The 26,321-nt window shown below is 32.6% G+C and overlaps 3 protein-coding genes, 1 long non-coding RNA gene and 1 pseudogene across 5 annotated transcripts; 2 read left to right on the forward strand and 3 right to left on the reverse strand.

Moving 5' to 3' along the window:
* Positions 1-1,925: 1,925 nt before the first annotated feature.
* LOC107937984 (probable glycosyltransferase At5g03795) lies at positions 1,926-6,213 on the forward strand. Its single transcript, XM_041109350.1, has 5 exons — positions 1,926-2,532; positions 2,957-4,390; positions 4,484-4,614; positions 4,684-5,032; positions 5,356-6,213. The coding sequence occupies exons 2-5, from the start codon at positions 3,008-3,010 to the stop codon at positions 6,019-6,021; spliced, it is 2,529 nt and encodes an 842-aa protein (XP_040965284.1). The 5' UTR covers positions 1,926-2,532; positions 2,957-3,007; the 3' UTR covers positions 6,022-6,213.
* A 3,514-nt stretch (positions 6,214-9,727) lies between these two features.
* Positions 9,728-12,585, reverse strand: LOC107948199 (uncharacterized). 2 transcript variants are annotated; one of them, XR_001697259.2, is made up of 4 exons: positions 12,367-12,585; positions 10,892-11,011; positions 10,648-10,713; positions 9,728-10,129 (listed from the first exon to the last, which is right to left on the reverse strand). It is a non-coding gene; the product is annotated as an uncharacterized lncRNA (long non-coding RNA). The 2 variants fall into 2 exon arrangements; XR_005923107.1 differs by having other exon boundaries at positions 10,648-11,011.
* Positions 12,586-13,474: 889 nt separating this feature from the next.
* On the forward strand, positions 13,475-19,248 carry LOC107937985 (protein unc-13 homolog; annotated as a pseudogene).
* Positions 19,249-19,420: 172 nt separating this feature from the next.
* LOC107937966 (lachrymatory-factor synthase) lies at positions 19,421-20,285 on the reverse strand. The gene has a single exon (XM_016870981.2). It carries the CDS (start codon positions 20,088-20,090, stop codon positions 19,632-19,634), a length of 459 nt encoding a protein of 152 aa, XP_016726470.2. The 5' UTR covers positions 20,091-20,285; the 3' UTR covers positions 19,421-19,631.
* A 5,347-nt stretch (positions 20,286-25,632) lies between these two features.
* On the reverse strand, positions 25,633-26,321 carry LOC107937964 (lachrymatory-factor synthase). The gene has a single exon (XM_016870980.2). It carries the CDS (start codon positions 26,255-26,257, stop codon positions 25,757-25,759), a length of 501 nt encoding a protein of 166 aa, XP_016726469.1. The 5' UTR covers positions 26,258-26,321; the 3' UTR covers positions 25,633-25,756.

The raw sequence follows: 26,321 nt of genomic DNA on the forward strand, positions 1-26,321 counted from the left end.
ATGATTAAATTAATTATATATAAAGTCCAAAAATAATAATTATATATAAAAATGCATAAATAGAATCAAAATAATAATTGGTATCTTTTAAAAAAATAATAATAATTGGTGTATTATTAAGGTGTCAACATCATTGTTGGCAGCCAAAGAGTATTATAAGTGAAGGGATTTTAACCGCCTATATTCCTTCACGTTTTGTTCACGGTCCGTGAATCCCACGGCCTCAAACATAACGGTCGCCGTTCATACTATACTTGCTTTGTCCTAACAATGGTTACTTTTCCGGGTTTTTTTATAAATGATATGGAAAGAAATTATTTAAACATAATCATTGTCTTGTAATATCTTAAATAGTCATCCTGATTTTATCAAGAATAATACATTACATCCTTTCGCATATTCTTTGGGAGGATAGGGGGAAAATTGATGAAATTAGTGGGTATTTAGAGGGTTTCGGTCTCTTTAAAATAAAAATTTTAAAATAATAAAAATAAAATTATATTTTATTTTAAGATAATAAAAATTTGATTTAATCTTTTAAAAATTATAAAAATATAGGCTATTAAAATTTATAATTTAATTTTAATCCCTAAATAATTTTTCTAGCTTCACCGTTGGATGGAATCATCAAATTAGTACAAGAGAGGAGAGAAGGACTACAATGCCTCCTCTTTGAAGAATTAGTTTTATTTTAATGTTTTTTTTCGATTTTTATCTTCACACAAAAAATTAATCATTCTGATTTAAGATTTCTATGCATAATTTATATTATTTTGATAATTAATTTTTTATATTATTTTATTTCATTAAAAAAAATTATAGGTTACTATAAACAAAATTTTCCATATTAAATTAGAAAGATTTAGCTAAAAATAATCAAATATTACAATTTTTATTAAAATAAAAGATAAAAAAAGAGAGGAAAGATTAAACCTAAAGTACTCAAAGGTAATAAAAAATTACATAAACTTCTTTATAAATTACAATTTTATTTTGCAATATTTATTTAACTTATATTCAAGATTTAAAGTAGAGTAAATATAGATACTTGAATACAACAGGAATTTGGGTCGATGTTTTGTATTAAACACAAAATTATGGGATATCTTTGATGGATTGGAGCTATTAAAAAATAGAAACTATGATTGTTAATCAAAATTGATAGCCAGTAAGCTATTTGGGTTATTCAAGAATCATTTTCAAAGACATCTTCCTCAGCACTTGTCAGACGTATTCAACAAGGCTTGATGGACATTGGACATTGGAAGGTTGAATATGTTTCTCGTGAAAAGAATCTAAAAGCTGGTTATATTACTAAGCTGGCTTTGGACAGCAATGATGAGAGTATTCATTTAATTGATGTAATCCTTTTAGACTTAATTAGACCTTTGTAATAATTTACTTTGTTATCATAAAAAGAAAAAAAAAGAGTAAATATAATATAATATTACAAAAAATCAAATATTAACAGTTGAAAGAAATTAATTCAACAATACATATAAAATAAATAACTTATAAAATATTAATAATATTATTTAAATTATAATAATTTTAATATTAATATTCAAACCATTATGATCTTTTATATTGTTTTGATATTAAATAATTTTCAGATTAAATAAAATTAATTCTAAATTTGTAATATATTTTTAAAACATTTTGAATTATATTATTTTCTTCTATTTTTTAAAGAAACATTAATGCAAATGTATAAATAATAATTCTAAATTACAAACATATATATTTGATATATAGAAATTTTGACTTTTCAATCAAATTAATTGTGGTCTATCTTTTATGATTTGCTTTTGATTATAACAATATCATTAAATCTAAAATTATTATATCTAAGGATAAGAGAGAGGGGTGGCATCATGTGCGATCCTACGTAATAAGGTAAGGGTTTGTTTCATTGATTTTCTCAAAAATTGATTACAAAAAGACAACAAAAAAAAACCTTGTAATTTGAACGAAAAAAAAAAGTTTTGATTGAAATTGTATAGAAAAAAGAGTGAAACGGGGCGACGGGTCCGTTACTTAAGGAAAGAAGTGAGGGAGCGCCAAATGTGCCGCGCGTGCATTAAATAGTGTCGGGTGAGAAGTCAAAAAGGTGGTGGCGTTACTACGTAATATCGAATGAGATGGCAGTCCTTTATCGTCCAAAAAAAAATTATTAATGCAGACCACGGAATTCACCGTTTCTGTATTGCCATGGTTTCACCTTAACAGCAGCTGTAAGAAGCATTGAATTTCCCGTTGAGATTTCGAATTCCCCATGCAAAATTATTGTTTGGCTGCTAAGAAAATAATAGAAAATCTTTATAAAAGTAAAAGTAAAAGCAAAAGCAAAATCAAATCAAGTGTAGAGAATAGAAAAGAAGAGAAGAAGATTCTCTAGCTTTTAGAACTGTCCACCTCTTGGAGAAAATTCCCGTGCTTACTTTTCTTTTCTGTGAATTTTCGGTCTCATCCCTGGTTTTCTTTTTCACCAAACAGAATATTTAAAGAACGAAAGCTCGGTGATTGAAAATCGTAAGTTCTTTTTTCCTCCTGTTTTATAGTTTATTATTGATCTTGAACTTTCTGGTTGTTTTGTTGGTTTTCACTGTATTTTCTGGATTTGCATGTTTGATTAATGAAAAGATGAACAAGTGAAAGAGCTAGTTAGCGATAGATCGGTACTTGAATGCTTTAAATTCGATTCGGTCTTAAATAGAAATTTCGCTTTACTTTGATCTTACCTCTAATCTGAAAACCAAGTCATATTAAGCACATTTCTAAGCTCTTTTTTATTGGATTATATTTCGAGATTTCCAGTTTATTGCATCTTTTTTCTCTGGCTGCTAAAATCAATACAGAATCGTTGACTATGCTGAATTTCTTTTTTGAATAATTTCTTTAACAATGAGTTAGGTTCATGCTTTAGTGAACGAGTTTCGTTTTGACTAAAATGCAGGGATGATATTTAGCGTTTTAATCAATTGATAATCAGTCGAATAGTTTCTCAATGGGGCATGAACTTAAATCTTTGACTCAATTGGATACCAGAAAATTGATTTGGCTTATAGGAATAACGTTTGCCGTGATTGTAACATTCCAGTATATTGAACTTCCATACGGCAACGTTTTGTGGTCATTATTTCCTTCCGGTAAGGTTTCGGTTGATGAAAAAAGTAGCTTCTTAGCTAGTGGTCCGTCGTTTGCTGAGTCTGGTTTCTACTTTAATGGTACAAATGCCGGTAATGAGACGGTTCACGATGATGAGATCTTCGAAGGGAAAGACATAGATACTGATGTTATAACAGAAGCAGATGTGGGGTTGAATAAATCTTCTACATTCGATGAAGGTACCAAAGCTTGGAAGGAGTCTTCGACTGCTGAACCGGTAGAGTTAAATAATAATTCAACAGCGGACAAAGCCGGTAATGAGACAGCTCATGATGATGAGATCTTTGAAGGGAGAGACATAGATACTGATGTTATAACAGAAGCAGATGTGGGCTTCAATAAATCTTCTACATTCGATGAAGGTACTAAAGCTTGGAAGGAGTCTTCAACTGCTGAACCGGTAGAGTTAAATAAGAATTCAACAGTGGACAACGCCGGTAATGAGACAGCTCATGATGATGAGATCTTTGAAGGGAGAGACATAGATACTGATATTATAACAGAAGCAGATGTGGGCTTGAATAAATCTTCTACATTCAATGAAGGTACCAAAGCTCCGAAGGAGTCTTCAACTGCTGAACTGGTAGAGTTAAATAAGAATTCGACAGTGAATAATGCTGAAAGTTCAAAATCGGAAAAGTTTGAGAAGGACAGTAACATCACAAGTTTAAATAATCTGAACCAAACTGGTGCTGTTAATGAAACAGCTAAAGCAGATGATTTCACACCAGAAGTAGGCTTGAATAGGTCTTCCATATTAGATAAGGAACTCGATGAACGAAGCAACATTACCGTGTTGAACATGGCGGAAAGTTCCAATAATAAGAGTGTTGCAGAGAATGTTGGCACAAGCGAGGAAAGTTTTGCTTCGAAGAATGATACTGTTGATATTAACACTTCAAACAACAATGCCCCAGATACCGGCCTTGATACAACTAATAGTACCTCGGAGAAAGGTGTTGAGACAAATATCAGTGCTCCTGTTGTGTCTTTCAATTCCAGTATATCTTCAGTGGAGCAACATGTGACACCAAGTTTCGACAAGAACGAAAAACCGAAACCGAAACCGATTCAGAATGATTTCACCAAACCAAGTGATAATTCTTCTCCCCGTAAAGCTCCTAAGATGAAGAAAAAGCCTGAGATGCTACCACCTGCAGTAACTACAATAGCTGATATGAACAATTTGTTATATCAGAGTCGTGTTTCATATGAATCTCCGGTATGCTCATACATTTTTTATTTTCCATTATTACAAAAGTACACTTTAGCTCTATGTTTCAATGTTTCTTTTTTTATCTCCATTTGTTTTTAGACACCAAAATGGTCTTCAAGAGCAGACAAAGTTCTACTAGAAGCAAGATTGCAGATCGAGAATGCACCCATTATAAAGAATGATCCACAACTTTATGCACCTCTTTTTCGGAACCTTTCTATGTTCAAAAGGTAGATTAACTTTATGCTCCTCTTTTTCATTAGCTATAAACAATTTACATTGTCATTTATCATTTTCAGGAGCTATGAATTGATGGAGAACACACTCAAAGTATATGTCTACAAGGAAGGAAAAAGACCCATAGTACATACACCAGTTCTCAGGGGTATTTATGCCTCTGAAGGATGGTTCATGAAGCAACTAGAAACTAATAAAAAATTTGTCACTAAAAACCCAAGAGATGCCCATCTGTTTTACTTACCTTTCAGTTCAAGAATGTTAGAGGAAACTTTATATGTGCCTGATTCTCATAGTCATAAGAACCTTATAGAGTATTTGAAGAACTACGTTGACACAATTGCGGCAAAATATCCTTTCTGGAACAGAACTGAAGGAGCTGATCATTTTCTGGTTGCTTGCCATGACTGGGTAATGCTTTTCATGCTTTCTTGGGTTTTCACCATATATGTTTGTCGGTTGGGTGAGTCTTGTGTATGCATATATGTCTGACATGGATATGTTCAATCTTTTAGAATTTTGAAGTCATAGCCTCGTAACCAAGTTAAGATATACATTGGTCACATACCAATAGCTGATATGAACCTTCAAAGACCCTTTTGATTCGTTAAAAAGACTTAGAAAAGTTGAACAAACCCTTGTTGGGCAGATAACCGTATTAGACACTCATATTATATGCAATGATTCTCAGGTTTTTCCTGGAACCATCTTCTAATAAACACTGCTTTTCTCAGGCACCATCTGAAACAAGAAATCACATGGCCAATTGCATAAGAGCCCTATGCAATTCAGATGTTAGAGAAGGTTATGTTTTTGGCAAGGACGTGTCTCTTCCCGAGACTTATGTCCGGAACCCGCAGAAACCTCTTAGAGATCTCGGAGGCAACCCTCCATCTAAGAGACCGATCTTGGCTTTCTTTGCAGGAAGCATGCATGGTTATTTAAGGCCAATCCTGTTAGAGCAGTGGGGAAATAAAGACCCTGACATGAAAATCTTTGGCAAAATGCCTAATGTTAAGGGGAAAATGAACTATATTCGGCACATGAAGAGCAGCAAGTACTGCCTTTGTCCGAGAGGGTACGAAGTTAATAGTCCAAGAGTGGTAGAGGCCATCTTCTATGAATGTGTCCCAGTGATCATATCCGACAATTTCGTGCCTCCATTTTTCGAAGTTTTGAACTGGGAATCATTTTCTGTATTCATTTTAGAAAAGGATATTCCAAACTTGAAGAAGATCCTCTTATCGATCCCCGACAAGCGGTACCGGCAGATGCAGCTGAGAGTCAAAAAGATACAGCAACATTTTCTTTGGCATCCAAAGCCTGAGAAGTATGATATATTTCATATGATTCTTCACTCAGTTTGGTACAATAGAGTTTTCCAAATGAAACCAAGGTAACTGAGCTTTTAATTTGTGTAAATAGACGACGAGATTTTAATTTTCTGTATAGAATATGTTGAATTATTTTGCTAGTGAATTTGTTTTTCACATCTTTTAATAATTAAATAAAACATCAATAAATTATGAAACCCTGGCTTATGTCGGTCAATTTGACGGTTCAATACAAAAGGTAGAAACAGCTTACATTGATCAATTCGATTTAATGCAATACTCTTATGGTTGGCGAAGAAGAAAAGGCAGGAACAGCTTGAGAAAATGCATGTGCCATGTTGTTCATTGCTAATATATATGCTAGTTTATATTACTTCCAATATTTGAGCACCTTCAATTTCTTTTAATTATTGCATATTTAGAAAGTGAGAAATTAAGAGTAAATTAATTACTTTTGTGCATGGTTTTTTATTGGTATAATAACAAGTTTAATCCTCAAAGTTTACATGTTGTGTCAATTTGGTCCTAATTTTACAAATTTATTCCGCAGCATTTGTGTAAATGTATCAATGTTGAGGTTGATTTTGTTGAAATTTTTTGAGTTGAAGTCAAAATGACAAAAATATGTAAATATTGAAGGTTAAAATTATTATTATACTAATCAAAATTATATACAATTGATTAATTGCTCACTTTCAAAATTGATACGGATTTATTCAATTTCAAAATTGAAAGAGATTGGAGGGGTTTTTTACGCCTTTTTTTAGTTTACTAAGTACATACAAGTGACTATTGTAATATAAATAAACTAAAAATTAGAACAAACTAGATTACAAATTAACCAAACTAAAATTCACACGTGATAAGCACACACATATAATTGCACATGAAAAATCTCAACTTTAAATCTTTATTGACTTTTTTGTATCTTTCTAAATGACTAGCATGACACTATCATCTTCCTAATAATGTGTGTGATATTAATAAATAGCTAATTACCATAATTTTTTTAAAATGCAAAAGGTAGTTCACAAGATTATCTAAATTAATAAAATATCTTTAATTTATCTTTCCACTATTCTTGACTTCACTACTATTACTATGAAATTATTGTTACAATAATTAATTTTATCGATGTTACTATTTTTAATTTCATGATTCATCCAAATATACAATAAAAACATTATCAAGCAAAAATATAAAAAAATAAAAGTTAAATTATCAAAAATGTTTTTATTTTACTTTTTTTTAAAAATATTCAAATTTTCTTAAGTTTCTATATGAATTACATAATTAAGTAAAATGTAGAAATAAAATGAATATTAGTTTGTTTATGTATATGTTTTATCACATAATTCACATTATTCTTAGAATTTAAATCCAAAATTTAGAACCAGTATCTTAGAGTAGGCTTGGATGGGCGGTGGGTTATAGTGCGGTGCGTTTAGTTTATTTTTTGTCTTATATTACAATAACTAATTTCACCACCACCGCTGTTTTTACGCTAACCCAGGTAAACGCACCGCCCATCCAAACTCACTCATTCTACTTAATAAGCTTTTGTAATTTGTATGTATATTTCAAATGAAATATTAGCAACCTCTTATTATTTGTTTTGGTATATCTCAAACAAAATATTAACTTAAGGGCATATTCAAAGTATAATTTAAAATTAACAACTTATTTAATTACATATAGAAGGTTAAAGGTTGTTTGAATGCAAATTAAATATTTAAATATTTATTTAAAGCTAATAGAATATAGGCTTAAATATAAAATTGATATTTAAATTTGTCCACTTCTCTCAATTTAATATTTAAGATTTTTTGTTCTAGATTGGTAATCGAATTTTTTACGTCAAACTTGTTTCTAATGTCATTAATTTTTTTAATGATGTGACAGAGTTAACGAATTACACAGCATCACGTGAACTGCTATTTATACATTTTTTTTCTTTTTATTTCCTTATTCATTTTCCCTATTTTCCCCCTTTTTCTTTATTTTTTTTCTTTTTCCTACCCTAGTCGCCTTACTTCTACACTGCTGCTTGGCCAACATCCGGCCTCCTCTGGTGAGCTCTCCGACCAATGACGACACCAGAGGACTTCTTTCATATGTTTTTGTTTGTTAATACTAGAGTAAAACTACAAGCAACTACAAATTTTCAAGGTATAGGTTGCAAACACCCATTTCGATGACGCTGCTTGGGGAACAAAATCAACGACTTGTCATAGTGCAAAAGAAAGTAAGGACCATCAATGCCCAGCTTGAAGAAATGGACCATGCCAATGCAGCTAATAAACGCTTCTTAGGGTAAGTCACTGTGCAAAAAAATATGTTGTTTTCTTATTTTTTTTCACTATTTTGCTATCATTTTATTATTATGTTGCTACTATTTTTTATTATTGTTTAGATATTATATTTTCAGTTTGTCGGGAAATATTTATTTTAGAATTTTTAATATATTATATTTAAAAATAATAATACAAATTTTTTTTAATACAAACAGACTAAACTTAAATTTTAATATTTTTATCCAAGTCGAATTTAGATAAAATTTTAATCTATTTTTTAACTTAAACTCAAATCTAGTAAATAAACCTAAAATTTTGATTGGCCCAACTCGACGCGACAGACACCTCTAGTTGTGACTGATCCCTGTCCGCCCCCACTCGTTAAGGATCCCACCATATCTATACAGATACATAAGTATATTTCATCGTTCTTTTGCAGTTTGCTATTAATCTTCTTTTCCCATTTCCCAAATGATAAAAAGGGTAGGTTGGTCACAGGTCACGCGCTTCACTTTTTCTTTTAAAGTTGCGTGCACTATCGCGGCTTATTTTGGCTTAGTTTGGATGGACGGTGTGTTTAGCTCCGGTGAGGTTAAAAATAGCGGTGGCGGTGAGATTAGTTACTGTAGCGGTGAGATTGGATATTGTAGCAGTGAGATTAGAAACAGTAGTGGAGTGTGTGTTTGGATTCAAACGCAGCTGTAGCGGTGAGGTGAAAATAGAAAATGACTTTTAAGGACATTAGATTAAAATGATATATAATAGAAATTTTTAAAATTATTTAACAATTATAAAATTAATAAATGATTAAAAATTATTACAATTATATTTATTTTCAATAATAAATAATTAAAAATGAATTATTACAATTACATAAATATGCTACTGCTGGTTTTTACTAATTCCTAGCACATAAATTATTGAACAGCTCAGTTTAACAAGAAGGTTTAACAGTGTTACTCAATTGAACTAATTTCGTTATCTATGTTTGTATGAAATTTTGCCTACATACCAAATCCTTTAAAATGTTTTACTAATACAATATTATAAGACATTGGGGGTGATAAAAATTAACTTAAACTTTAAGTTTGATTTAGTTTAACATTGGAGTTATAATATAAGATTAAAGATGTCAAAATATGACTTTATAACATTAGCATTGTTAAATCCCTGTTTAGCCTACAATCAATCAAAACATTATTTCAATAGAAATTGGATAAAATATTTTTAAAAATGTAACATTCATATTTTCAAAATATTTTTATACTTTTCATTTCATTCTTACTATTTATATAATAAATCAAATTTAAATATATAATTTCTGCTTCATTTATATTGAAACCCAAGGCATACAATTCAAATCTAGATCCATGTTGTTTCCAACATCACACTAGTGTATTTGTCCAATAGATTGGAATATTCATCAGAAGAGAAAATGCAAAATGATTCACATTTGAGCTAAAGATGAAGCAATGCAATGATGAATGAAAAATGATTCATTTCTTAATTTCAGAAGAAATCCAATAGAAACCACATGTTCAATTCTTCATCAACATATCTGATTCATTTCTTGTTGTTCATGGTTCAAAAACCATCAAAAGCTTGAACGAGTCAAGTATAAGATACATGACTAAAGCCTAGATAGAATTACAAACAAAATGTAGCTGACATACCAGCTATAACATCAAACATAAATCAACAACTACTCCTACTAACTTTAAGTATAAATTACATTGCAACTAAATCAAGTTACAAATGAACAAAATAAACAAAATGCTGCTGCTTATCTGGTTCAGCTTGGATGCCGGTCTGCACGCTGGTTTGCTGCTGGTTTCCTATTGCATTGCAGGCCAAAGTTCAAGAACATCCTGTGCACCATCCTTTGCAACAAAAGAAAACCATTCAAAACAAAGACTTATTGATTGAATCCAGGAAAAATGGACAAGCTCCAGCCTTAGGATCATTTTTATAGATAAAAAGTTATTAAGCATCTAACCTAAAACCAATAAGCAATAGGTTGAGAGGCCCAACCTGAATATAAAACCGAAACAAACCCAATATTTAATAACTTTGGGATAGTACTACTTAAGGCCCCTTCAAGTGTAGATCAAAGGGCATAGACATGGACAACCTCAAGAGGGTTCCTTGTACTGCATTTTTTGGTTAATGGGTACCACCAGAGATGCAATAGACAGCAGTAGGTATCTCAATTTTTAGATAGAACTTTATCTAAGCACAAACAAGTCTAAACCAATGTGCATATGTGCACACATGACACATGCCATACAAACACCATTGCATTAACCATATGACATAAAGTGGTATGTAGTTATATGAGATTCAATTATTTCTAACAATTTGAAGTGACTACCAGTACCTAAATATAGTAAATACTAACCAGTTGGGCCTTGATTTCTTCTTGTAAGCTCTCCATGTCAGATTTTAGCCGGTTGACAATGCTTCTCTGGGGAGAAAAGTAAATGTAAGATAATTAAGAGATTTTTAAGAAGGATTGAGAATACAAATTAGGATAATGAAATGACAGAAAGTGCTGCAATGGAGAAGCACGATGAACTGATAAAAAAAACATATCATGACCATGACAGCCGGTAATGCTGCTAATCTAATATTTGGAAACAAACTTGTTGGTTATAACTATCAGTCAAAGATGAATTTTCAGCAGCCAAAGATTCTGCTAATGTACGTGAGGCCTCAAGAGCTCGTTGCAGTGAAAACTTTTCCTAAGTCAAGTCTTCAATATGCTGCAGAATAAGGATGAATAGATTAGAAAAGCCAAGATAATGAACAGAGAAAACATTAATAAACAAAACCGTTAACAAATTTGTAACAAGCTCCCTAACAATTTGAACATCACCAGACAAAGAACACAAGAGAATAAAATGCAGATCAGCATACAGACAGCATAGCATTTTAAAATACAGCATAAAACTGAATTCATCCTGCGCACCATCCTTTGCAACAAAAGAAAACCATTCAAAACAAAGACTTTATTGATCAGACTATTGAAGAGTCATAAAAGAAGTCACAGGAGTCTAACAATAAAAATTCCCACTGCAAGCATCTTTAGAAGCAAAAGTTTGCAACATTGATCATAAGAACAACTCCGATTCTATGGAATAGCAAATAAACTCACCGATTCTACAGAATAGCAAGGAACCATAAGAACAATATATCACGTTTGCAGTGATTCTTTGATTCTGGATATTAATTGATCCAATATCCGACAACTTAGGTTATACATACTAAAACGGGCTATTTTTTAATGCTTTTCACGAGTCACGACTTCCACCATATGCCAAGAAAATAAGCAAATGGCATTGAACCAATCTGGTAGATACCACAAAAGTTCACTGGTTTTGCAAAAGTTTTAACAACCTCTCCCAAAGCCCAGTGAAAATAAAAGGAAAAATGAAAAACTTAAAATATTTTTGGGAGACGAGAATGCTAGATCAAAAATCCACAGGACGGATATACTCCAATGACCATCATTACAGAGCCATAAAGCTATGTAAAAACTCTCTGAGAAAGAAAAGTGAAAACAGATTCCATCAAGGTTTACACCTGAGCATAACAAATGTAAGTCCCTTAAATAAGAGAAAAAGAAAAAAGAGGGATCAAATAACAATGTCCTCAGTACACCCCCATGTTATCACTGAAATAATATGGATTATGGACTCATAGTACATGCATATCTGATGCAGAACAGGGGAAACTCAAGATTAGAAAATAATCAACAAAAAAAAATTGAAACATGATATTGAAGCATAATTACAAAGGCCTTACAGAATGTTAACCAAGCAATAAATAATGGAAATGAAGCAAGACAGTTTTATTATTTAACTTCCGATCAAGAACTTTTGCTCCTGTCAATCCAAGAACACAGAATTTAAAAAAAAAATGCAAAACCAAATAAGGAAAAAAATGAAAATTTCAATTAGAAAAAAGGAGAAACACAGAAAATCCAAGAACACTGATTTGCAACCCAAGGGGAAGGGGAAAGGGGAGAGGAAGGGTAACCAAACATCAGAAAAGCTGAAGAAGAATGCAACGGAAGAATATATGGGTAAAAGAGGAAAAAAAAAACAATTGAAGTTACCCAATTTTCACTGGAACAAAAGGCTCCAGTCTGAAATTAAGCCTCCGGTGAGGTGAAATGCATTCTCAACGCACTGAAGAATGCTTTCCAAACAGCCTTGTTTACTAACGTTTCAGTTGCAATTTTTTTTTAGCCTAAAACAGCCAACGCACTGAGATGCAGTTGCATCCAAAGGGAGCCAAGTCTCTTCGGTTTAACCCAAGAGAGAGAGAAAAAAAAGGAACTATGCAAATGTATTGTAACTTAATGTTTAAACTAAAATGTGCCAAGTCAAAATTATAACTAAAATATGCTAATTATTAAGTTTAGAGTAAATTGCCTCATTTTAATTTTCAAAAAATTTAATTAAGTTTTTTTATTATTTCTCATTGTATCTACTAGAACAAGCCTAGTAATTAAACTCTCACATTTTGTAAGCTCATTAAGCTCATTAAGGGTGTAGATACTGGTCACGAGTTTTAAAGTTTATCAATATTCAGGGTGAGGATTGAAGCCTCGACTACTATTCAAGGTAATAAAAGTCTTCATCATCTCACCTAACTCTCGTGGTTAATTAATTGAATTTTTAAAATATTTTATGACACGAGATATATTTAAACATGTTGGTAAACTTTTAAGCACGTCTTTACCCATTTCATCGGTAACTTGTATTATAAAAAAAACCTATTTTTTTATCACGTAATAATTTGATTCATGCATTTAAAATATACTTAGTGTCATGTTCGACCTAGCATTTAATGCTTAAATTGAGGTTAAGTTGATAGAATAACTTGACTGATATGATACTAATTCTTTGAAGACTTAATTAATACGTTTCAAAGTTTGAGGGGTTAATTTAAATTTTATGTCATAGTTTAAGGAGGTATAGTGAAATTAACCTTTTAAGTTTAAGTGGATTGTTTATTTGATCTGATTTTAGTTTTTCAAATTTCCCACTCTTTAACAAAGCCTAAAAGGATAGAAAATAATTTGAAAAAACCGTAATGCCAAACAGCCCCTACCTCTTTCTTTTTCTTTCCGGTTGTTGCTCTCCGAACAAGTCCAATGTTCTAACTCAGTAACTCGTTTCGCTCTTTATTTTTCTCTCGTTTCTCAGTGAGTTGATTCAATGGCGCATCTCTTCAGGGACCTTTCACTCGGTCACTCAAAGAGAGAGTCGACGCCACGGCCATCACCGCTGCAAACTAAGCCTCAACCAATGCCTAGCAAGCTCACATCGGCCGATCTCCAATCTCCATTTGGCCAACTCGCCTCTCAACTCAATGATTCCGACCTTCGATTCATTGCTTACGACGTCTTCCTTGCGGTATGCCGTACCTCCTCTTCCAAGCCTCTATCCACTTCCGCCTCCTTCAATTCCGATTCTCCGAGTCACAACTCGCCTGGTCAAAACCACAACCACTCGCCTAACACGCCCGCGTTGCAGCACTCGCTAACGTCAGCGGCTGCTAGTAAGATGAAGAAGGCTTTAGGATTGAAGTCGCCTGGCTCTTCACCGGGCTCGAAGAAGAGTCCGGGTTCCGGGCCAGGCTCAGGGCAGGGCAAGTCCAAGCGGCCTGTGACCGTAGGGGAGCTTATGAGGATTCAAATGCGGGCACCTGAGGCCGTTGATGCGCGCGTTAGAAGATCACTTCTGAGAATCGGCGGTGGCCTCGTCAGCTCAATTTAAGTATTTTAAAAAAATAATTTTATATGGAATTTTAATTGATCCGAGTGTTTTTAATTATTATTCATTTGATTCAGATAATACTGCTTGTGAGCAAATTAATTTTAATTATTTCTAATATTAGCGTAGATGCGATAGAATTCGAATCCGATGGTAATATTTTGAAAAAAATTATGATTTTAAGTTACAATTACAAACGAATTTGATTTTATAATATAATCCCAAATGATGGAATGGTAATGTAAATTCTCGAATATTCTTATTTGTTGTGATATTATTGGTGCTTAATTGATTTACGGTACCTGCCCGCTATTAGTTCATTATAATTGATTATGGTCGAATGACAGGTTGGAAGGCGGACCGAGTCAGTGGTTCTTCCATTTGAGCTACTCCAGCAGCTCAAGCAATCAGATTTTACTGATCAACAAGAATATGATGAGTGGCAGAAAAGAAACCTCGAGTTTCTTGAAGCTGGTTTACTTTTGCATCCTCGTGTGCCACTTGATAAGTCAAATAATGCATCACAAAGGCTACAGCAGATCATTCATGTAGCCTTAGATAGACCAATAGATACTGGAAAGAACAATGAGTCAACGCAAGTTCTTCGCACTGCTGTTATGTCTCTTGCTTTCAGATCTGACGGGTCTCTTTCTGATTCATGCCACAGGGCAGATGGTATTCCACTGAATCTTAGACTCTATGAAATTCTTTTGGAGACGTGTTTCGATATTAACGATGAGACATCTATTATTGAGGAAGTTGATGAGCTTATGGAGCACATAAAAAAGACATGGGTGATCCTTGGGATTAACCAAATGCTCCACAACCTCTGCTTTACATGGGTCCTGTTTCACCGTTTTGTTGCCACTTGACAAGTCAAAATGGACTTGCTGTATGCTGCTGATAGTCAACTAGCAGATGTAGCAAAAGATGTGAAGACAACCAAGGATCCAGATAACTCCAAGATTTTAAGTTCTACATTGAGTTTAATACTGGGTTGGGCAGAGAAACGACTCCTTGCTTACCATGACACATTTGATAGTGGAAATATCTATATCATGCAGGGAATTGTTTCTTTAGGTGTATCAGCGGCTAAGATTTTGGTTGAGGATGTATCTACTGAGTATCGCAGAAAGAGGAAAGGAGAAGTTGATGTAGCTCGAAATAGAATTGACACTTACATCAGGTCATCATTGCACACTGCTTTTGCTCAGGCAGGTCCTTTTTATCTTCTATTGGCCCCTTTACCAGGGATATGAAGAAAAATTGAGTGCCTACCCCATAAGTATAGTATAAATTGCCATTGCATATGTACAAATTCCTTAGATGTATGAAACTTGGAATGCAACAAATGCATGATGTGTTTGGATATTCTCTCGCTTTCTAGTTTTCCTTTTCACTGGTTTAATGACTAAGCATATACTTTTTAATTGTTATGTAGAGAATGGAGAAAGCAGACTCAAGCAGGAGAGCTTCCAAAAACCAGCTGAATCCTCTTCCCATCCTTGCAATCCTTGCTAAGGATGTCAGTGAGCTAGCTGTTCATGAGAAGCACGTTTTCAGTCCAATACTGAAGGGTTGGCATCCTTTGGCTGCAGGTGTGGCTGTGGCCACCCTTCATGCTTGTTATGCAAATGAGATAAAAACAGTTTATATCAGGCATTATGGAGTTGAGCTCTGATATTGTTCAAGTACTGAGAGCTGCAGATAAACTGGAGAAGGATCTCGTGCAGATTGCAGTTGAAGATGAAGTAGACAGTGATGATGGTGGGAAGGCAATAATCCGTGAGATGCCTCCTTATGAGGCTGAAGCTGCTATTGGCAATCTTGTTAAAGGGTGGATCAAGACAAGTGTAGACAGACTTAAGGAATGTGTTGACCGGGCTTTGCTACAAGAGGCATGCACTTACTCTTGTCATTTGGATGAAAATTTTATCTGAAATTTATCTTTCAAGTCTCAGTTCTTTTTTGAAATTTTCTTGTTCGGTCTTGCAACTGAGTAGCTATCTACTGAATTACTGGTTTATAAATATGATTTATTATTATTATTTTCGCTAAACAACACATTGTATGACAGTAGGTCTGGAGCCAACAAGCAAGTCAAGAAGGACATGCCCCCTCTGCTGTCAAAATTTTGAGAATCATTGATGAGACCTTAGATGCATTTTTCCAGCTGCCAATACCTACACATCCTACATTACTACCTGATCTTATTGTTGGCCTTGACAAATGTCTCCAATATTATGTAATCAAGACAAAATCTGGCTGTGGTACACGCTTGCAAATGTCATAAATGATTTCAGTATGATGTCTAAGATTTTTAGACTTTCTAACATTTTACCTTTTAATCTGACATGTAGGTTCACGCAATACATATATCCCCACAATGCCCGCATTGACCAGATGTGAGATTGGATCAAAGTTCCAAGGTGTGTGGAAGAAGAAAGAAAAGTCACAAAACCCTCAGAATAGAAATTCTCAGGTTGCTACAATGAATGGAGATAATTCATTTGGGACACCACCAGCTGTGTGTTCGTATAAATACACTGCACTGTATCCAATCCGAGATGGATGTTCTAGAAAAGAGGATCATAACCCACTTGAGGAACTGTGAGTCTGCTCATGAGGAAGAATTTTCAAATGGTTTGAGCAAGAAATTCAAACTAACACCAGCTGCTTGTGTGGAAGGAGTTCAGCAACTGTCTGGGGCAGTAGCTTACAAAATCGTATTCCATGACCTAAGTCATGTTTTATGGGTGGTTTGTATGTTGGGGAGCCATCATCTTCTAGGATCGACTCTCTATTACGGGAACTAGAGCAAAACTTGTTGATCATCTCTGAAACCGTGCATGAAAGAGTTCGTACTAGGATTATAACTGATATCATGAAAGCTTCCTGTGATGGGTTCTTGCTAGTTTTACTTGCTGGAGGCCCCTCTCGTGCTTTCTCTCGTCAGGATTCTCAAATTATAGAGGATGATTTCAAAGCCCTTAAAGATCTGTTTTGGGCCAATGGAGACGGTTTACCTGCTGACCTCATAGATAAGTTTTCAGCTACCGTGAGAGGGGTCCTACCCCTCTTTAGAACCGATACAGAGAGCTTAATCGAGCAGTTCAGACATGTGACCTTGGAGACATATGGCTGTCCGCTAGATCCTGGCTCCCACTACCTCCAACATCAGGGCAGTGGAATCCTACAGAGCCAAACACACTCCTGCGCGTGTTATGTTATCGTAATGACGAGACAGCTTCAAATTTCCTTAAAAAGACATACAATCTACCTAAAAAGCTTTAACGATCCGGGGTTCTGTATATAGCAAACCAATGAAGGCTGCATCTTCCGTGACACTGAGTGCCTGGTTGGCTGCAAATGCCTAAAGCTATGGCACGAATCTTGTATGGTATAATTCCAGCTGCTGTTCACCAAGGTGCAGAGTTGGGAAAGATGAAGGAATACGTAGAAGCAGAGGAATTTTCGTGGCTTACCTACGAGGAAAGGTTAGTGCATAATATTTATTATTATAAGATTCAATTATGTCAATATTTGATAATCCTTCAGCTCAAATTTTGTTTGGTTTAAATAACTCTTTGAATTTTGAAAATTTAATTCTAACTCAAATATTAGCATTAGATCCATTAATTAAAATGATATGGTTTTTTTAGTATTATGTGAAAATAGTAACTAAAATGACTTGCTTTTTTTTAGTATTATGTGAAAATAGTAAACCGACATGATTTTACACATGATAATATGTTTGTTGTATAAGATTTTATAATTAGCATAATTTAATTTAATAAATTTAATGACTATTGTTTGATTAAGACTAAAATTTTAAAATATAAAGATAAAAATAATTCATTTAAGTGTAAGGATTACATCTATAATTGGTAGAATTTCACAGATTAAAAAAATTTCTCTAATGACTTTTCGTTAGGATACAATAATTAGTATATCTGTTTTTTGTTTATTAAAATTTAAAGTTATTCACAAAAGATTAAAATTCATGTAAACATTTATATTTCAAAATGAATTTTAGTAGATAATATATCACACTGTAACTTCCTCTCCACTATCACGAGTACATAATCCAAACCAAAGATTCTTTTTCTAAATATTGATACTATCATATTTATATTTCATCGATTGAGTCTTAACTCGATTAGTATCAATATTATTGATAGTGCAAGAGGATATGGATTCGAGTGTGCTGAAGTTCATTATCTTCCTATTTAAGAGGTGAGGAGGAATTATGAATAGTTTTAAATATTATATCAAAATAAACATATATGACAAAAACTTATAATAAAATTAATGTTAAAATAAAATAAAAATATCCTCACACCAACACATATCCCAAATATGAATTTAGTAAATGTGAAATATTGGCACGATAAAAGATGGAATCATTTGCTTTTTTCTTTTCTTTTTTTCTTTTAAGGATAAATCATTTGCTTTATTCTTAAAACACTTACACACCTTTGACATTAAATATTGTTATATCCGACACATACTTTTATTTCATCTCACGTATGCCTTACCTTAGTAACATTTTCCAGATTTTTTTCTTCGAATCGGGCATTTGTTTTTTTATATGATCAGACTTTCTGTTAGTTTTTTTTTTTAATATTCATTTTATAAATAAAATAAGGCTCGAAAATCAGTGAATCTTTCATAAAATCCAGACATGATAGTCTTCTAACATTACAAACCACGTCAATTCTTGTGTTTTTCAACATTAGTGTAAGGGAAGACTTATGCCGACAACTTTGGCTACAAACACATGGGTGTCAAACATGCCAGGGAGCGTGATGGATTCATCACAACAAGAAGGTGTCTATCGGCCATGTCAGTACTGTAGACCAAATATAGGCCATCAGTAGTTCATACAGCAATCGTGGCGACCAGCTAGATTGCAGGTTGCGAGAGCAGCAGAAAGGCTGTTGGTAAGAAAAAAGGTTTTAAGAGGATTTAAATATAATGTTATTTCCTCTTTTTGGTCAGTAATTGAGGTTAAAATCCAACAAATGCTGACTGTTATCTCTTGCTCAATCTATGGTAACATGTAAAGCATTTAATTCTTTTGAAAATTTGGTCAGTTGCACCATTTACGAAATTTTACCCTTTTGTACCGGCATTTTTACCGTTTTCCTCTGCTTATCTGTTACTCAATTCCAATCGTTATTTATTTTTTTTATTCGATGGAAGAATTATTTTAATTTTGGAAATGACATTCAGATTATTCTTTTATTTTATTATATATTTACGTGTAATTTTTTTTCCAACACTAAGAAACGAAAAAACGAGCGCCTCAATATTGCAAAATAAAAGAAGAAAAAAGAAAAGAAAACCTCTACACTAATTCTTATATGTCGGAACAGACAACAAAAATTTTCGTATTAAAAAAAGGATAACATTAAAAGAGAAACTCTATTCCAAGATTAAACAAAATGGAGAACCCGACATCTAATGTTTTAGCACATGTGCAAACCAGACAAGACCTCGTGGTCCAACATTAACTTAGAAGCTTCATCGTTGTTATTGTTGTTACAAAACACATAACTTTCTAAAACACACAACAAAAACCAACAATTTTCAACATCTAGATTTGAGCCCGGACAGCATCTTCCAGTTTCTTCGCCATGAATAGCAGTGTATTATCCAAATAAGAAACAAAATCTTCCAACTTCATACCTTCAATTGGGTCAGATATAAACGACCATTCGATCTTGCACCCATCGCCTTCAACCGCCAACACATTCAGGGTGGCGACGTAGCCTTTGAACCCTATGTTATTTTCGACGATCTCGTAGCTTAGCGAGTGGTTGATGGGGTCGATGGTTAAAAGCTTCTCAATGGCCCAGCTGGTCGAGCTTTCGCAGTAACGGACCAGACCAGGCTGACCCGGAGTCCCTTCCTTACGATGACATGTATCGACTGAAGGGAAAAACTTGTCTATGTTGCAGAACTCAGCTAAGAAGGGCCATATCTGCTCTGGTGTTGTGGTTTTTAGCTCCGCTGTGGACTTTCCTTCCCATTTTGGAACTGTTTCTTCGGCCATTTGAGAGAAGGATAAAGAAATGGAGATGCTTTGGTAATGGGTATGCGATGCAAAGGTAGCAGTTTTATACACTAAAAAAAATTTGAGATATAAAAAATTTTAATCTGCGAGATAATTATTACCTAATCAGTTTCATCATTTCCATTTGATTAGTATTAAAATATAGGATATATACTTTGGGTTTTTTTTTTATCCTACATCTCTTCGATTGTCGTAAATAAAACGCTAAATATTTCGAATTTTAGGATTTTTATCCCCCACTGAAAAAATTAAATTAATTAAAAACTAATATCATCATTATTTGTTTTTTAAGCAGTGTGGAAAATGCTAAATTGATAAAAAGTTATTTATCAATTAGATTTTTTTTATTTTAACATTATCCTTTAAATATTTTGTTTTAAAAATTTTAATAATTATATTTATCAAATAATTTAATTATATTTTGTACTTAATTTCTTTAAAAATATACCAAACAGATTTTATAATTTAAACTGGGTATTTAATTTTTTTTTAGTTTGTCTAATATTACCTTAATATATTAAATTTGAGATTTATTTATTAATTAATTTGAGATTTAAAGTTTATATTTTAATAACCATTAGATACAATAATAAGGACAATACACTTTTAAAGGGAGCGGTCCAAACTTTGAAACCATATATTATTGAAAGATGTAATCATTAACTCCCAAAAAATTATTCATTAACCCCCAAAAATTATCTTTATGAACCAATAAATGAACATGAAATATACCTTTGATCATACCCAAAAAATATATTTTAATTTAACACATTAGTAACTTAAATGTTGTTTTTTTTCGAATTGACTTTAACCCTACTACTATGAGTTCATGGCCATGTTTAAGATTTAGTTCATTTATTCCAAATTGATAGCCTTGAGGCATCCCAAGCAATCCAAGGAAGAACTTTATAACCAAATTTGATTTCAGCATTGGTCGTGCAAATTCAAAAGTTGTTATAGAACAAAGAACATTGGGTGATAAGGCACATACCTAGGGAGACTAATTATATTGTTGGTCGTATTGTAAACATGGTTATTGTGGAAGCGGAAGGGGTACATGTCTTGCCAAAAGCCCCTATGAAGTTATTTGAAGCCCTTGATAATGATAAGATTAGTAGTGCTTTAATTTTGTCAGTTTAGTTTAATTCTCTATGGTTTTTCATTTTGCACCAATTTTTTTTTTTTTGGAAATTTTTAAATGAGGGGTTTCGTTGTACGCTTAGAAAAAAAAACCACATATCAAAATTCTTAATGCTATACCAAAACTTTTAACGTTATACCAATACTAATTTTTTTAACACTTTCATTAAAATTTTTGGTATACACTTTTTTTTGAGAGCGCACAGTAGAATTTTCCTATAGAGTAAGTATAAAAGAATAATAGTGTAACATCCCGATACCCGACCCGATCATCGGGTCCAAATTACAAGGTGCTATATTCGCAGCTGAATCAACTAAAATCAATTTATAAATTGTTAAACATTCAAGCTACAACTAAAACATATGTATAATATAATAAATCATCAATTCCAAATTTTATTCAGGCTTACGAAAGCTTTTTCGTTAACTCGAGATCAAAAAATAACCTAATTGTAAGGATTCCAAAATTTTAGGTTGACGTCATGACGCCAAGGGTTTCTCGTCGCAACACAACTTACTATTGTGTGCTCATTGTAACCTCGCAGCAGCGACGTCACCACAATAACCTTGCTCTATTTTTCATCGCGAAATCAAAAGTTTATCGTCGCAACATGACAATCTATTTTTTTCCAAAATCAACCTGTTTACAAGTTAAAAGGGACCTAAAATTTCATATATACATATCATACAATAAATTCACATATTCCACATCAACTAGAACCTATTTCAACACAATACCAAAACATTAACAAGAATTATACCATATATGTGACTTAACATTTGAGACTTTTAACATAAGTTTCCTAGGTACATGCTCAAAAGACCAAAAGGAGTTACTTTATACAAACTTTGTAGGGTCGGGAACGATAGTCTAGATCCTGGCTTCAAGTCTTAAGGCTTCAAGAATCACCTGAACCTACGCAAAAGAAAACAAACCGTAAGTTGAACAACAGGGCTTAGTGGTACATTTATAATTCAAGGCATACTGATGGTCACTAAACTAACTAAAAATACAACTAAAGCAAGCGCACCTATCGAACAATAGCATAGTTATAGTGAGTAGGGAATATATTATCTACGAGGACTAAAAGTACTAGTAATTACCATTTTTCTATTATTTACCCGACAATTTGGAGTGATTATTTTTAATCTAAAATTACTAAATCAATTTAACTAAGAAAACAACAGTGAATAAAATAGGAGAATAATCAAAGATATCAATGAGATAGACAATACTCAGGAAAGAGTCCACCTAGACTTCACTTATTGTTATGAATCTGAATTTAAATGATTTATTCACTTGTGTCTTGATCCGTAGAAATCTCTAAATTATGTTAATATCTCTTTCGAGAGTAAGAACAACTGACTTTAGGTTGATTAATTGAAATCTCTTTCTAATTAAAACCCCTATTGTCGTATTAACTCAATCTATGGATTCCCCTATTAGATTTTACTCTAATCCGGTAGATTTATGTCATCCTATTTCTAGGATTGCATGCAACTCCACTCAATTATGCTAGATCTACTCTTAAATAGGGACTTTTGCTCCACTGAAATAAGCACATTAAACATGAATTAATATCCCAAAAATATCAAAACATGAAATAAGCATACATAATTGAGAACAAGAATCAAGTATTTATCATGTAAATCATAAATCAAATAATAAGATTAATCCTAGGTTTCATCTTCCCTAGGTATCTAGGGAATTTAGTTCATACTCCTAAATAGAAATATCTCAAAGTTAGAATAACAACAAGACATAAAGAAACTCAATAAAACTTCAAAAGAAATTAAATGGAGATATTTAATCTTGAAGGAGATCTGCTCCGAGTTGATTCCAATGGCGTTCTTCGAGTCTTTTCTTCAATCTTCTCTAAATATCCCCTCAGATCTTATTCTAGTTGATATTTATAGACTTTATAATGCTCAGAAAGCCTAAAAATTGGGTTTTTTTTGTGTGTTTGGGAAAAGAGGTGCGATATCGACACGGGCTGGCACATGGGTGTGTAGCCAACCTGTGTTGCTCACACGGGTGTATGGCCAGCCCGTGTGGAAGTGCCTGAGCCGTGTAGATCCTGGAAATAGCTCTATTCGTCCAATTTTTGCTCGTGTTTCGCTCATTTTGCTCCCAAATGCTCTCCTAAGTATAGAAACATGAATTTAAGGGATTAGGAACATCAAATTCACTAATTTACATCATTAATCATCCAAAAATGCATTAAGAATGAGATTAAATATGTTACTTTTATATCTTATTACATATAAACAAAAGCATTAACAATTCTACTTAATTCTATACATGTATTTCTATATGCACACATCATCCAACCGACTTATTTTTGTTACCAAACTTACCATCGTCAACCTAAATATAGAAATTTGCATATACATTACATACCAAATGATTCAATTATAAGACTTTTCTATAAATCGCTTATAATATCACATTTTCACCCATTCCTGGAGTCCACCGACTCATTTGTATTTGTCTCGGCCCCCAGGGCTTAGTTTCATCTAATTTGCAGAGTCAGTTGTGTAATTTCAGTATGTCATTTGCATTAAAACACAATTCATTCCAATGATATCAATTTATAACATGTTCATATCATTTACCGAGTTTACATTTTGCAACCCCTATTAGCCTGACTCGGATTTGGACGGATACTCGGATCGTCCAACCAACACATCAAACTAGCATCAAAGTGCATTTTCATATAAGTGGAAATAAAGGAAACTAGCACGAAATGTGCATATTGGAGCACAAAGCACATACTGGCGCGTAAGTGCATAAACCTGTACACAATCAAATCCTATGGCATGCCAACTATATCCGACCCTACTCAAACAGTTAATAGGGTAACCAATTATCCAATTCATCATATACCACAATTTACATTTTATCATTTCAAATTCATGATTCATTTCATCATTTTATTATACAACATAAAATGTTTCAGTCAAATTCAAAGTTAATTTCATATTTTCATCAATTTACACTATTTTCTATTCTATTCAATTCAGTCATCTATTCAAATAATCCATACCAATCTCAATCGAAACATGTCATACTATCCATACCAATCTTTCATCTCTCTTTCCACCAATTTCTATTTATATTATGTTAATCCTTAATTATTTAAGTTTAATCACTAATTATGTTAAGTAAATGCCATCATCCAACACCGCCGACTAACACATATTTAAAATAGGTCTATTTGTTATTTTATTTCTTTGGTTAATTGCTATTTAAGTCCTCAATCTATTTACTAATTAAAAATCTATAGCGATTAGACTATCCAAATTTCAATTCATTAATACACTAACTCTATAAACACCCCAATTTAATATTTACGAACTCGATATACAAAAACGGGATCACATTTTCCGAAACCATTGGAAATCAAATCATTACAAGTAGTTGTATTAAAAATATGCAATACTGATATCATTAAATTTATACAAATACATGAATATTAATAATAATACCAAATATTAAAATATATATTAAAATAAAATAAAATTGATATTATGAAGTATACTTTTTTATTTTAGAGTAAAGCATTGTGTAAATAAAATAAAATTATGAAGAATTTTGAAAAAAAAAACCACCAGAATTTGAATTATACAAATCTCCTTTTAAAATTTATTTCAAAATTTGGAATACTTTATTATTATTAATATTATTATTTTTTAAAATTTAAAAATATTGATAGAAATGAAATTTCTCTTCCAAATACCTTTAACTTTATTAATGTATTAATATAAATTTGATAAGAAAACAAGATATGTAACTATTAAACGAACAAACAAATAAGGTATGTGACATAATTTTGGTATTTTAGTCTTACATTTTAGCCTATGATTCACTGATTGAGTCTTAATTTAATTAACATGAGATTGTTGTCAAATATGTGAGTTTGAGTGTGTTGAAGTGTATTATCACTTTATTTATGTATTTTTAAATTTAAAAAAAAAAACTATTACCAGAGATTGTTATTTTAAAAATTTTTAAGGAACATGAGAAATAAATCAATAACATATTTATGCATTTTTCATTTCCCATAAAGCTCTAAGACGCCACTTTACTTAGCAAGAAAAGATTGTATGAAACAGATATATTATTCTTGTCTAATAGTTTAATGCGGCATCAGCAATTTCATCTTGAATTTTAAGATTTTCATTTAAATTTACTTTTTTTTAAAGATAAAAGTGCTAGTGTGATATTAAATTATTGAAAAAGTGATATAGATGATGTGACGTCACTGTTCCATCCAATCATTTTTTGAGAAAATTTATTTTATTTCAACGAACATAAATTCTAAGAAGTAATTAGATGGAGCAATATTCATATAAATAAAACTTGTAGGTAAACATTATATTGTAAAACAAAACTTTATATTAATTTATAAATAAGAGAGAAGCAATATATGATGAAACACACACGGTTGAGTTGATGATATAAAATTACCATACATTAGAGCTAAAACTAAGACACATTATAATTAACTATCATCAATTCTCTTAGCCAGCCCTTGGAGGCCCTCCTCATACAGTTTCTTCATCTCATCTAATTTCCACCCTTCCACAGAATCAACGGTGAAGGACCACTCGATCACACATCCTTCTTGATCATCAACACCCCCAGGAACAATCTTGACCGTCGAAACATATGAATTGAACCCAATATTACTTTCCACTATCTCATAGCTCAAGCTACGGTTACTATGATCAACGGCTACTAACCTCTCCTTGGACCACTTCTCGGACCCACCGCCGTTACTGTCACCATCACCGCCTTGGGACGAGATCGAGAAACCCGAGCAGAATCTGATACAACCGAGCTCACCGTTGGTGCCATGGATGCCATAGCATGTGGCTAAAGTTGGATACCATTTGTGAAAGTTGAAGAAATCTGTATAAATGGCCCATGTTTTGTCTGGTGAAGCTTTTGTTAGCTTTGATGAAACCTTGGCTTCCCATTTAGGTTGTGAATTTTGCTTCATTTTTTTTTTCTTTATGAAAAGGAAAAAAAGTTAGAAAAAGCTGTGTTGAAAAGCAATTTTTATA

Source organism: Gossypium hirsutum, chromosome D13 (genome assembly GCF_007990345.1).
Source record: "Gossypium hirsutum isolate 1008001.06 chromosome D13, Gossypium_hirsutum_v2.1, whole genome shotgun sequence".
NCBI lineage: Eukaryota > Viridiplantae > Streptophyta > Magnoliopsida > Malvales > Malvaceae > Gossypium > Gossypium hirsutum.